Source organism: Sciurus vulgaris, assembly GCF_902686455.1.
Source record: "Sciurus vulgaris genome assembly, chromosome: 1".
Classification (NCBI taxonomy): Eukaryota; Metazoa; Chordata; class Mammalia; order Rodentia; family Sciuridae; genus Sciurus; species Sciurus vulgaris.
The window spans coordinates 32,286,041-32,298,983 of NC_136461.1; the positions used below are offsets into that span (position 1 = coordinate 32,286,041).

Consider the following 12,943-nt stretch of genomic DNA (forward strand, 5'->3'; position numbering starts at 1 on the left):
TCCAAGGGATAAATCCCACTCAATCATGGTGTATGATCTTTCTGATGTATTGTTGGATTTGACTTTAGTATTTTATTGAGAATTTTTGCTTCTCTGTTTATCAGGGACGTGGTCTGTAACTTTCCTTTTCTGTTTCCTTTCTTTCTCGTTCTTTCTTTCTGTATGTAGCTAAATAAGAAACATTTCCATGTTTATTTCAAAATAGACTGAGAGTGAAGGGATGGGAAAGACATTCCCTGTCCTCCACAGGGATCTTGCCACATCCCTCCTAATGCCTAGGGGACTTCCTTAGCCACTCCAGTTGGAACCGAGTCGTTCATTCTTTGCGTTGGCTCCTTTTCGTAGAGGGGCAAGCAACAGGCAGCTCTACTTGGCCATCATGCTAATGTCACTTCCTTGCCATATCATTATTTATTCTGATGCTCCGATTGTCCCAGACAAAGCCAGTGGGAGCACCTTCGATCCTGCTTCTGTGTCCTTTAGACGTGTCTCCATCAATCCTTGAACAGCTGCTTCTCTGGAGCAGTTCTTTCTGGAATGTCAAGTCACTCAAGCGTGTTTTGCACTTTCCCTACCCTAGCGCTGGAATCGGCGACTTCTTCGTGGAGCCCTGGTCTCTTTTAGTGGAGAATAATATTAAGAAATCAAGATATGAACTTTAGGTGTGCTCGTTACCACTAGGGTACCCTTGCTGCTGGGCCTGCAGGAGTAGAAAATCTATTCTCTGCCAGTGAATGGCCTGGCTCCTGCTGGGCATGGTGGCACGTGCCTGTAATCCTAGTGGCTTGGGAGGCTGAGGCAGGAAGATCTTGAGTGCAAAGCCAGTCTAGCAACTTAGTGAGACTGGAAGCAATTCAGCAAGACCCTGCCTCTAAATAAAAATATAAAAAAGGGCTGAGGGTGTGAGTCGGTGGTTAAGCGCCCTGGGTTTAATTCCTGGTACCAAAAACAAAAATAAAAACAAAATCAAACAGCCTGGCTCTCATTATCTTCAGTACATCCACCAATTTGTTCAGTTCCCTTTTATACCACTAATGTCCACCCATGCCAGCCAAGGACCCCTCAGCATCGTGGAGACCCTAGAGCCTCCGTGTGTCTGAGGAGAAGGGAGCTACTCAGGCTTTTGACTGTGGGGATTCGGTAGCATCACAGTCCTTTGGTGCTTTGAAGAAAGTTTTATACTTTACCCAATTATTTTCAGCTATTTTCAACAGGCGGATTGGCTAGAATAAAACTGTCTGCAATATTCTCATACATTGAATCAAATATTTTTGTGAGAAGAAAAAGTCTGAAAGCAGAAGCATTGGGTGTAACTCTTCGTTTTGAATTTTGCCTGGATCAGGGTTAGTTGTAGCTCCTCCTAAGTTACCAACTCTAGACAAAATCGTACAGGGAGCCGCATTCGACATACCTAACAAACTGTGGAGGAAAACAGGGTAAGTTCAAAGGAAATGCTCATTTTAAAAAGAAGCACCACATCGCCCTCACCAGCTTGCTTGCTCAAACGAGTGTGTGCATGAATCGCCTGGAGATCTTGATAAAATGCTGAGCCTGATTCACGTGGGCTGGATGGGGGGGTTAAGATTCTGCATTGTGTGTATCCCCAGGGATCGAATCCAGGGTCACTCATGCACTCCTGCTGAACCAATTCCCCAGCTCTTTTTATTTTTTTGAGACAGGGTCTCACTGAGTTGCCTAGGTCTCGCTAAATTGCTGAAGCTGTCCTTGAACTTGAGATCCTCCTGTATCAGCCTCCTGAGCCACTGGGATTATAAGTATGCACCACCACGCCTGGTAAGATTCTGCATTTCTAACAAATTTTCCAGGTGATGTAATACTGCCATCCAAGGACTATGCTTTGAGTAGCAAGAGTTTTAGAGTATTCCTCATCCGCATGCTCCTGGCCAGGAGGAGTACGTAAAATGGTACAACCAGCAAAACTTGGTGGTATTTTTAAACTTTTTATATATTTTTTTCTTTCATTAGCAAACAAACATACAAATAGAAGTGTAGAGTGAACCCCCAAATACCACTGATCTTTGTCAACCTTATTTTATAGCTTTCCCGACTCATGAATTTCTTGTTCCTGGAGTATTTTAAAGCAAATTCAGCCACCATTTTAGTGTGTACCTCTACCAGATTAGAAGCGAAAATAAAAAATAAAAACTACAGTGTCATTATCACACAAAATTAACAATATACATAACACAAAATTAACTAATAATAATTCCTTGAATCGTCTAATAATGTTTCATATGTTATAGTCTCAGATAGATGTTTTTCAATTAAGCTTCTTTCCAGGCAATGAATGAGTTTCCTGGTCAGCTCCCTAGGACCTGGGGCTTTCCTTAGGGACTGAGCACAGGTTTATTCCTCCTAAAATCATGTTTTATGGTGTACCAGTTCCTTTCTTGGGAAACTCTATTTACTAAAAAACAATGGCAAAAGCTTTAGTATCCAACCTTTTGAGTCTGAACCCTTCCTCTCTGGGTCTCTGCCTTGGGGCTAGGACAGTAAACAACAGGCTGGCCCCAAGGCCTGGAAAGTTGGCCCTGCCTCTGGTTGGAAGCCCAGGTGACCTTGATGTGGATATTTGAATGGGTTTGCTTCAGGAGAGGGCTTCAGGATGAGGCTCACAGGTTCTTTAGGAGAGACTAGAAACTCCTCTAGTTTCTCCCAGACATCTCCTTCCCACTGCCAGGAGCTGACACATTTTTAATCCAGTATATTAATTGGTTGTGCAATTCAGCAAGCTGTGTGAGTACCTGACCCACCACCCCTCCAATCCCTGGCTACCAGCAGAAAGGGCTCCCTTCAACAAAGAACAGACTGAAGTTTGTTGACTGATACCAGATCCCCCCCTGCACGGAGCTTCTCTTTCACAGCCTGTCCCTGCCACCAGCATATTCTATCTTGACATTCTCCCAAGCCTTTGGTGTCCCCTGAATCTCAAAAGATGGCACATTTTCCTGGCCAGTTTTGCAATCAAATAGCAAGGACTACTAAATACCTGGACTGGGAAGGGGACAATCCCAGCCCTTCTCAGCTGGTACCCCATGATGCTTAGTTCCCAGGCTCCAAATTCTGTGTTAGACAGGGCTCTTTGGGGGTGTGTGCAACAGGAGTCAAACTCAAAATTGTTTCAGCACAAAGATACATTGATCAGAAGGATGTGGGTGTCTCCTTCATGCCCTGGTCTTCAGAAAGGCTGCAGGGAGATAGGATTCCTCTCCCTCCCCTCCCTCTATTTGTAGGCTCCATGTCCCTCTGCAGACCCCTCGGAATGACCTTCACTTAGGCCTCATGGAGGTTCCCTCAGTGTGGAGCAGCTACACAATCCTGATGCCCAGGTCCACCCAGACCAATGAAGTCAGGATGTCTGGGGGGCGGGGCCTGCGCATCGACCCCCAGGTGCCTGGAATGTGTGCCCAGGTCGGGAGCCAGAGCATTATGGCTTCAGGCACCCCCTCTTCTGCTGCTCTCACTCACTTCTGAGGACAGCATTTTGGGAAGCCTGTCGGGCCTAACCAGCTGCCCCCACAGATGTGCAGCAGCTGCAGACCAGGGTGGGGGCAACTACGACAGCCCCCTGCCACCTACTCCTCCCCTGCCCTCCCTGTCCTCGGCTGCAGTGTGGCAGTCGTTTTGTCTTGATTTTCATCACTTTACCTCTCAGGGTCCAGTTCAAGGGAGAAGCTGTGCCGTTCTTGGGATTTGGGGACTTAAAGGGAGATGTGGTCACAGATGGGTGGTGGAGGAAACCAGGCAGGGCTGGCAGGGGAAGGTGTGTGGAAAGCAAGGGCGAAAGAAGCAGTGATGGGCACCTCTTCACAGGAGGTCATCGTGCTGCGGGAGAAGGCGGAGTGGCCCCCCGGGAGAGACCCAAGTCCACGGAGGGAGTTGGGTGGCAGAGAGCTGAGCATGTGGCTAGGGACCCATGCTGGATGGGGAGACAGGAAGGATGATGGCTGACCTTGGGACTCTAAGAACTGGCTTTCCTGGGTTCCTCTGGGAACTTCTCAACCCTTCTATTCAAGGCGGGTCGTACCCACGCTTCAAGACCATAAGCCCTTCCAAGTGACACACTCCTGGGTGCAGGATGGAGCTTTGGCCACAGGCTCCACTGTAGGCTGGGGTGGGAGCTGAGCTAGGGTTTTCAGACCTTACTGAGGACGGCCTTAATGCCCTCTGTTCCCTTCTCTGTTGAGGGAGCTCCTACACAGTGTCTCCTCACCCAGCTCTGATCCAGCATCAGGCTGGAGGGACTGTCTCTTCCCTGAGAGGCCCTCCAGGGACTGGGTTTACCTGTGGGTCCCTCCTAACTTCCCCGGCCATCTCCGGGCTGGGCTAGGCCTCAGGGGTAGCCTTTAGGGGTGGGTGGGCTCTTCCCTCATGGAAGTCCTGGTGCCAGGCCCAAGGCCAGGCTGGGAGGGTTACTAGGCAGCGGCAGGACCCCAGGTTCTTTTCGGCTCCACCTTCCATGTGCTGTGTAATCCACTCAAGAGCCCCAGGGGTCAGTTCTGACCTCTCTGAGCCAGAACCCACCATCACCATGCCCGGAACAGACCAAATGAATCACACCTGGGGCTGCATGTTCATTTCTGTTTCCAAAAAAAAAAAAAAAATACCAAACACACAGTCTTAGTGTGGCAGGGGACAGAGCCTGGCTGGGGACCTGGACATTACACACCCAGGGGACCCTTGGTGGAGGCGGGCAATTTAACAACGGGTCTGAAAGTCAAAAGAGAGAGAGTTGGTTAGTGGGGTGAGCAGCAGTGAGGGAGGCAGGGGCTGTGGACTTCATGTTTGGACACAGGGCCTGGCCAGTGCAGTAGGATGTTGGCCTTCACGGCAGCCCTGCCTAGGGCCCATTCCCTGGGGCAGGAGCGATGGGGTCTGAGCTAGTGACCCAGATGGGCATCCAAGCTGTGCTGGGTGACTAGAAGGGCCCCAGACCTAGACACGTGTTGACGATCAGGTGCTCAGAAACCCAGATGGAGCTTAGGAGACATGGTGTGCCCTACTGGCCCTGCCCAGGGTGTAGCAGGGGCTGGCTGGAGTGCCAGACAAGGGGCCGCTGGGTGGAGGGCTGGTTGGGACGGTGGGATTCAGACGTACTCTCGGGCAGCAGTTGAGGGTCCGGGGCGATAAGGCTGGGGGCTGCTGTTGGCTCTCTCAGGCTCTGGGCATGTGCAGCAGAGGAAGGAGCCTCCCAGCATGGCCAGGCCAGCTGAGGCCCATCCTACAAACAGAGCCGGGCCAAATTCATACCTGTAAGCGGAGGGGAGAGTGGCATCAGGTGTGGCTGTAAGCCCTGGCCCTCCCTCGCCCCTGTCCTCTCAAGGTCCTGCTCCTCAGCAGAGGCCTGGCAGAGGGGTGGGGCTGGGGGAGCTGGAGGATGGGCTTGCAGCTTCCTCCATCTCTCCAGGTAAATTGGGGTGCTGCTATACTTCTTCCCTCACCCCACCCGGCATATGACCCTGCCCAGGGCAACCAGGCCTAGGATGGACCTCCAGCTTGAAAGGCTAGCCTATAGCCTGGCTCTGAGCAACTCGGGCTCAGTTCCTCATCTGTCCAGTGGAGGGGGCATGGGAGGGCCCTGGAGGGCTGGTTGAGTGAAGCCGGCCATCCCTGCCATCTTTTTTCAGTAGTGTTTTGGCCTACAGAGCCCCCAGCTAGGGCTGCTCCTGCTGTCCTCTGAAGAAGGCCAGGCTCCTCTCTCTGGCTCTCTGGGCTCTCTGCACCTGGGCCTGTTGACCATCCCAGCCCTCTGGGTCTCCCCCACCTCTGTGGCTTAGCGCAAGTCTTGAACCTAGCGCCCCCCTGGTGGAGTACCTCCCCAGCTCCTCCTCTGCCTTCAAGTCCTAGTTCACAGGCCACCGCCTCCTGGGGGCGATCCTTGATGCCCCTCTGTTCACTCCACCCCTTGCTTCCCCCTCAGCAGGAGACCCTTCAGTCCCTGAGAGTATGTGGAGGGCAGACAGAGGCGGGGATTCATCTATGTCCCCGGGCCCAGCACGAGGCCTGGCAATTCTGGAGCCTTAGCACCGTTGAAGGAATGAGGAACACGTTCCAGCTCGGCTCCTTGAGCTAGACCTCGCTTCCCAGGTCTTTGTGTAATTGGCAGCTCAGGAAATCGTCCTCCCGCACACACGCACACCTCTGCCTCCTTCAGGGGCTCTTCCAACCATGACAGCCCAGGTGTCTTTTCTCATCCTCTCTTCACCACTGGGCCTGTTAGGACCCTATTCTTGCTCCTAGCTGGGTTGAGAGGTGATAGAGGAGGCAGGATGGGCCAAGGCCATTCCGAGAACCTCCATTCAGCCCCCAGGCCGTCAGCCTTACAGCTCCCCACCATTCTAGTTCCCAGATGTCTCTGAGCCTGTTTTCCACTGCTGCCTCCCTGGCCCAGAGCCTTCTGCTCAAGACTTTGCAGCTGCCACCATAATGGGTCCACCCTTTTCTCTTCCACACACCACAGCAGTGACTGCCACTGTCCTCTACCCCGGGACGGGGAGCAAAAATCTTCTGGCAGACAGGCCCTCCCTACCACATCTGCCCTTTTCTCCAGTCTCACTTCCCTGGACACCAACACCTGCTGCCCCATGCAGGAAGCCACCTCAGCCTGCTGCCACCAGTTGAAATGAAATATGCCAAGCACTCTCTGGAACCAGGCACTGTGTTGAATCCCTTACCTGCATTGTCTTGGGGACCCTCAAAACCATGTAAAAGCTGGTCCTCAGGTTCTGGCTCCAATTTACAGAAGAAGGCAGGTGCAGAAAGATTCAGTAACTTTCCCAGGTCACCCCATCAGGACATGCAGAGCTGTTAGAACCCAGAGTCAGAGCACTTCGCTCCTTGGAGTCTTTGCTGGGTGCCCTCAGCTGGTCTCCTGTCCCTACCAAGGACACTGGCCTGGTTTCCTACTCCAGAGCTTCTAAGACGACAGCTGGGGCCCATTCCCTAGTTCCCCTCCAAGTAACCTCTGGAGAAAGGTCATTGCCCCAGAGGAGGTGAAGTGGGAGCCCCAGCCTTGGCACTCACCTGGCATTGACAGGTGTGCTTGGGTTGAAGAACTCCTGGGTCACCAGGGTGGCATACCATGAGACAGCAGTCAAGGTGCAGAGGCCTGAGGGCAGAGCAGGGAGGTGCTCAGCTCTGGGGGTCCCTGGTCAGCCACTGGGGCTGGGGCTATCTGCTGTGGCCAAGAAGCTGGAAAAGGGCACTCACCTGCCAGGATGAAGAGGGCACCCCCGGAGATGGCTACCCGGCCCTTGGCAATAGGGTTGCTGTCTCCGACCCGCGTACACTTCATGCCCACGACGCTGAGGACCATGGCCACGAAGCCCAGGAGTACGGCCACCACCATCAGGGCTCTTGCTGACTGGATATGACCTGGGGCAGGGCCAGGATGGAGCTGAACAGGGTGGGGGGAGAGGAGGGGCCTGCAGGGGAGGAGCCCAGCATGGGAGGGGCTTGGGCAGGAGCTAGGCTAGGCCAGATCACCTGCCAGGTCAGACAGTCCATCTACCCGCAGGTGAGATTGAGAGATGACAGTGGCGGGTGAAGTGTCCCCTTTGCCACTGCTCCCATCTCCCACTTCCCCTGGCCCTTTTCTGCTGCTTTCTCTTGGGCCTGGGTCTCTCTCCCAAGCAGCAGAGGGAAGAGCTGAGGGCGCCTAAGGCCCAGACCAACCCAGCCCAGCCTGGCCCCCAGCAGCAACTGTCACCTCCATCAGCCATTCTGACTCTCATCACTTTCCCCTCTGCCTGTGAATCACCCATGGTAGCCACATGCCTGCCTCTCCGTGGGTGTGCATGTCGGCCCAGGGCCCAGGCCCCAGGCCAGCTCAGGAGACCTGGGTCTCTGAGGGAGGCCTATGACCTGCCTGGACTGGCGCTGTGTGGCCAGTTGATGGCAGCTCTGCTCAGGTGTCCATGGAGCCCTCATCTCCTTCGACCTCCCGTGTCCTATAAAGTATGAGAGTTCCCCTCTATGGTGAGGACCTCAGAATGCAAAAGTTTTGGTGGCTCTCAAGGTTATGGGACCTGGACCTCAGGCTGTGGACCCTAAAGCCCCTGCCTCCCAAGGGGCCCAGGTTGGCACAGGGCAGTAGGGGTGGTGGTGCCGGGGAGCGGAGTGTGGCAGACCATGGGAGAGCTTGCTCTGGACCTCCCCCGCCCTGTGCCCCTCCTCCCGGCCCCTCAGGCCCCAGGCCTACCGTCCAGGGCGAGCAGCGAGTCATAGAGTTTGCACTGCACCTGCCCAGTGCTCTGGGAGGCGCAGGACATCCAGAGCCCCTCATAGAGGCCCACGGCGGTGATGATGGCATCGCCCGCGTAGGAGGACTGCTTCCACTGCGGCAGCGCTGTGCTGGCGATGATGCCCACCCAGCCACCCAGGGCCAGGAAGTAGCCCAGGAGCTGGAGGCCTGAGTTGGCCATGGCCCAGGGGAGGGGACCAAGGGTTCCAGGGCTCAGAGTTGAGTTAGGGTCCTGGGAGGCAGTGTGGTCATGGCCAGGAGAGAGACGCAGCTGGGGTGCAGAAGCGGCGAGTGGACTGAGGCGGAGGGGGAGAGGTGATGGCAGCTGTGGCTCTGGACTTCAGAATGCAGGGGGAGGCACCGGGCTGGCAGAGGCCAAGGGCCCGCCCACAGCTGCAGTCTGAGCCAGCACAGGGTCCCCAGCAAGGCTCATGCCCAGCCCCCTGGGGTGGTAGGTGGGGCCAGTGACCAGGTGGGTACCCTTGCCCCACCCTTCAGGGTTAGAGAAGGGAGGAATTGGGAGGGGCGATCCTCTCCCTCCAAAGTCTTTCTGTCCAGGGAAACCCCTTTAGGAGCCTGATTCAAGAGCCCTAAAATTCTCATAATCTCTCAACAGCCCTGAGGTGATGACTTAGCTCTTGCAAGGCAGATCTGACCCTGGGGGTTTCCTTCCTTTTCCCCTCAGACTTGAGGACAGAAAGGAAAAGGAATTCCAGCTTGCAGCAGATAAAACTTAGACACCTAAGAGAACTGTCTGGCAAGAACTCGGAGACCGGAAGTTAGAGACTAGACTGGGAATGGGGTGTTGGGGAGGAGGGTCCTGGTACCTAGGAGCTGTGTGCATCAAAATAGGGAAAGCCACACCAGGGAATATGTACTGTGAGGTCTTGTTTGAGATCCGAAGGGTCAGTCAGAGAGGGGCCCTATCGAGGCTCGGCCAGAGCTGGCTGCAGGCCAGCACGGGGCCTGGCGGGGAACTGGGGAGACAGTACCAGTCAGCCTTCTGGCATGGGCCTGAGGAAGGTGGATTGCTCAACCCGTTAATCCCCTTGCTGGCTAGTTTAGCAGCTCCTGCTGGGACCTGGGACAGCGGGCCCTGGCCCCCAGCTCCAGAACAGCCCGGCAGGAGAAGTGGCCTCTGCACATTCCTGGGGTTCAGGCCGCCCCCCCCGACCTCCCATTCTAGCTCAGTCCTCAGGAGCAGGGGAATGTTTAACTCTCCTCCACCTCATTAGCAATCCCTGCACGTTCATTTCAGCCCCACGGGCTCGGTGTGGGGGCAGCAGGAATGTCACACCCCTGCTCCTGCTCCTGCCAGCCCCTTGGCCGCCCCCTGTACCATGCGGCCCACCAGCCCTTGGGGGACTGCGTGGGGGAGGCAGGGACCTGCTACGACCCTGACTCTGGCCAGCTTCCTCCCCCGACCCGCAGTTGCCTCTGCAGGAACAAGTCCCCAGCCTGCTCCCTCGCATTCTTCACGTGGCTATGCAAACGAGAGGGTGCCAGGCACTGAGCAGACAATGGCAACCCTGTGTGCCCGCCCAGGGCGTGGGCCCCTGGTATGGCCTGCAGCTCCAGGGAGCTGAGGGAGTGGTCTGCCCTCTGAGGGGTCAGCAGTGGGCGTGGCTTGGTCTATAGTGCCACACCCTGGGTCCCTCTGAGATCCCCTTATCAGGAAGTTCTGAGCCACGTGGGATCTGTGTATGCATAGAACTGCTTCCTGGAATGGCCCGCAGGTCCCCAAATGCCAATGGGGTCCAGAATAGTGGCAGAGAAGTCGGTCCTGAATTCAAATTGTTCTTCTGTCTCAATGACGACAGAGTAGGATCCAGGGGAGCAGAGGATGAGGCGAGAGCCCAGAGTGGGGAAGGAGACAAAACCCAGGACTCCTGGGGAGGCAGTGAGAGCCCAGGGACTGGGGTTTCTTGTGCCTTGGTTCCTCTAACCCTTCCAGGTGGGCAGACCTCTGACGAGTTAGAGAGGCTGAAGTGGAGGGAGGAGCTTACCCCGCTAGGAAGCAGGAGGGAGGCTTCTCCTTGGAGGTGTGTGGCGCTACTCCCTGGGTCCCCCCACCCCCACCTCTGCCTTTCTGCCTTTCACAGGGAGGTGCCAGCTTCAGCCGGAGGGGCAGGCAGTCATCAGGTGCCCCTCACAGATGACCTGTGCTGTGGAGCCTCAGTGCCCTTACCTCTCAACGGATCCTACCTCATGGAGTTGTGATGGTTGAATAAGGCGACACTTGGCGGGGGGAGGGAAAGCGGATGGCAGCTGCTTGGCACATGCCATTCCCAGAGTCGAGGTCCTCTCTAAGCTGGCCTTGGATCCTTCTGCTACCTGCGAGGGTTTCTCTAAGGAAGATCCAGGGGGCGATTCTGGTCTCAGGGGCACCCAGGTCAGGTATTTAAACTGTGGAATCTCAAGGTCACACGAAATGGAGCGTCAGAGACCCCAGCTGCTCTATTGACAAGTAAGAGAGCTAACAGCCAAGACAGGAAGATAGTCACTGTTGAGGGTCAAAGTGTCAAGCTGTGAGGCCCCAGTGGCAGCAGGACCCTCCTCCACCCTGGGCATCCCAGATGACACATCTTCCTTTGAAGTTTTTTTTTTTTTTTTGTACCAGGGATTGAGCCCAGGGGTACTTAATCACTGAACCACATCCCCAGCCCTTTTTAAATTTTATTTTGAGACAGGATCTCGCTAAGTCACTTAGGGCCTTGCTAAGTTGCTGAGGCTGGCTTTGAACTTGAGATCCTCCTGCCTCAGCCTCCTGAGCCACTGGGCTCACAATTGTGCCCCGCCGTATCCAGCTCATATAAGGTTTTAAATCTGTTCTACCAGAATGTCCTCTCCTATTCTAATGAACTTCCCTCTACAATGCTCCAAAGCCTTCTGGAATTTAGGTGCTGCTTCTGGAGTGGTACATCCTAAACAGCATAGCTTCTCCAGCTGGGGCACCTGCCACTCCTGGTGGCCCCTGCAGTGAGTGACTCCCAGGCATGCAGGGCGAGCAAGAAGGGACTCTTCCCATTCTAGCCTCCCAAGAAAACTAACTTAAACTGCCCTGGGGTGGCACATGCCACTGTTTAAAAAGTGCTTTCACTTAGATTACAGGAAGCCAAGGGTTCTAGCTTTATCTCCATCATTGAAAAGCTGTGTGACATTAAACAAATCCCTCAGCTTCTCTGAAAAATAGGAATGACATCACTGACCTGCCTGGTTCACGAGGGAGTTTGCAAGGATTAAATAATAGATGAGACTCGCTGCTGGAACACAAAATGTCAGAACTGTTCCTAAGCAAGCGATTCCAAAAAGGCTCCCCCTGGGCTGGGCCTCCCCCTCGGGTGCCTTCTCATTGCTTCCTCGGCAACAGCGCCTGGCCGAGAGCTGGCCTGGGTAGGCATGTGCTGATCACTGACTGTTAGGAGGATCAGATGTTTTTGCCTCCTCCTAATGGAAATGCAGAACCCTTTCACCGTCCTCTCCTTGCTAGTTAGAAGGGTCTGATTCAGTCACCTGCAATCCAGGGCCTTCTCTGCAGCCACCATGGGGAACTCTGAAGTCTCAGAAGGGTTGCTGGTCTTACTACCCCCAGCTTGGTCTGAGATTCCTATACAACCACAGGCTCAGGACAGAGATGACTTGCCTCAGGCCACACAGTTAGAAAGCAACACAGCCAGCCAGCGATGTGGCTGCCCCCAACTATTCTACCTGGACTGCCCTGATCTGGAATCCCATAATACTCCTCTTCATCCCACTCACTGCTCTTGGCTCATCGTCTTCTTCCTGAGGACTGTGAGCAGCCTCTTGTGTCGCACTGCCTAACCTAGGTGAGGACCCACACGAGGCATGGTCCAGTGGTGCCTTTCCTCCTCTCAGTGCTGCACACAGGTCTCTGGTGCCCTGCCTAGACCTCTGCCAGTGGTGCTGGGTACTGGAGACCAAGGGCTGTCATGTCTGAATCTTCCCCAGGTTTGCTGAGTGCTTCTCTTCCCCTCCAATAGTTCTGAGCCCTCTCCCTTCATCTCAAGCAAACTTCCTCCTGTTGCTTTACCAAACACGAACTAGGCAATCACAGTCACATCTCAGCCAGGACCCTGCCATCACCCTCTGCTTCCAGGACGAATCGCCCCAGCCTAATTATATACACTTATCTTGGTCCTGCTGCCATCAAAAACATTTGACTTTTTGTGAACTCAGTGGAGACAGTCTGCTGTCTGTATGTGGTTAGCGTATGTTGAAATGATAAAGGTCATTTGCCTTGATGTGGAAACCTCTGGAAAACCAGAATGAGGCCCATGTAGATTTCTGTGATGTCGAGTCTCTACCCTGTGCTAAGCACTGTGCTTGGCACTTTGTGAGCATTCCCTCTTTGCTACCCACAACCCTCTGGTGCGGTAAGGACTGAAATCCATTGTCCTGGTGAGGAAGCGCTTGGAGGCTGCCCATCCTGAAGGTCACATACGACTCCAAGTGGGGGACGCGAGAGTCACACAGTTCTGCCCATGCGGGTACCCACTGCAGCCCTTTCTGCACTGAGTCCCCAAGTGAGGACAGAGATGTCAACGAGAGGAACAGCAATTATCTGGGCTGGATCATTCGCAGAGGCATGCTGACAAGCAACACTGTCTTGTAGCCTAAAGAATAGTCATTTGTTGACTCCGTATCTTCCTCTAAGTTCAT

At 54.3% G+C, this 12,943-nt stretch overlaps 1 protein-coding gene across 1 annotated transcript; it reads right to left on the minus strand.

Moving 5' to 3' along the window:
- Positions 1-1,130: 1,130 nt before the first annotated feature.
- On the minus strand, positions 1,131-10,707 carry CLDN19 (claudin 19). Its single transcript, XM_079131846.1, has 5 exons — positions 8,222-10,707; positions 7,231-7,395; positions 7,045-7,129; positions 5,119-5,271; positions 1,131-4,731 (listed from the first exon to the last, which is right to left on the minus strand). Exons 1-5 carry the CDS (start codon positions 8,442-8,444, stop codon positions 4,683-4,685), a joined length of 675 nt encoding a protein of 224 aa, XP_078987972.1. The 5' UTR covers positions 8,445-10,707; the 3' UTR covers positions 1,131-4,682.
- Between the last annotated feature and the right edge of the window lie 2,236 nt (positions 10,708-12,943).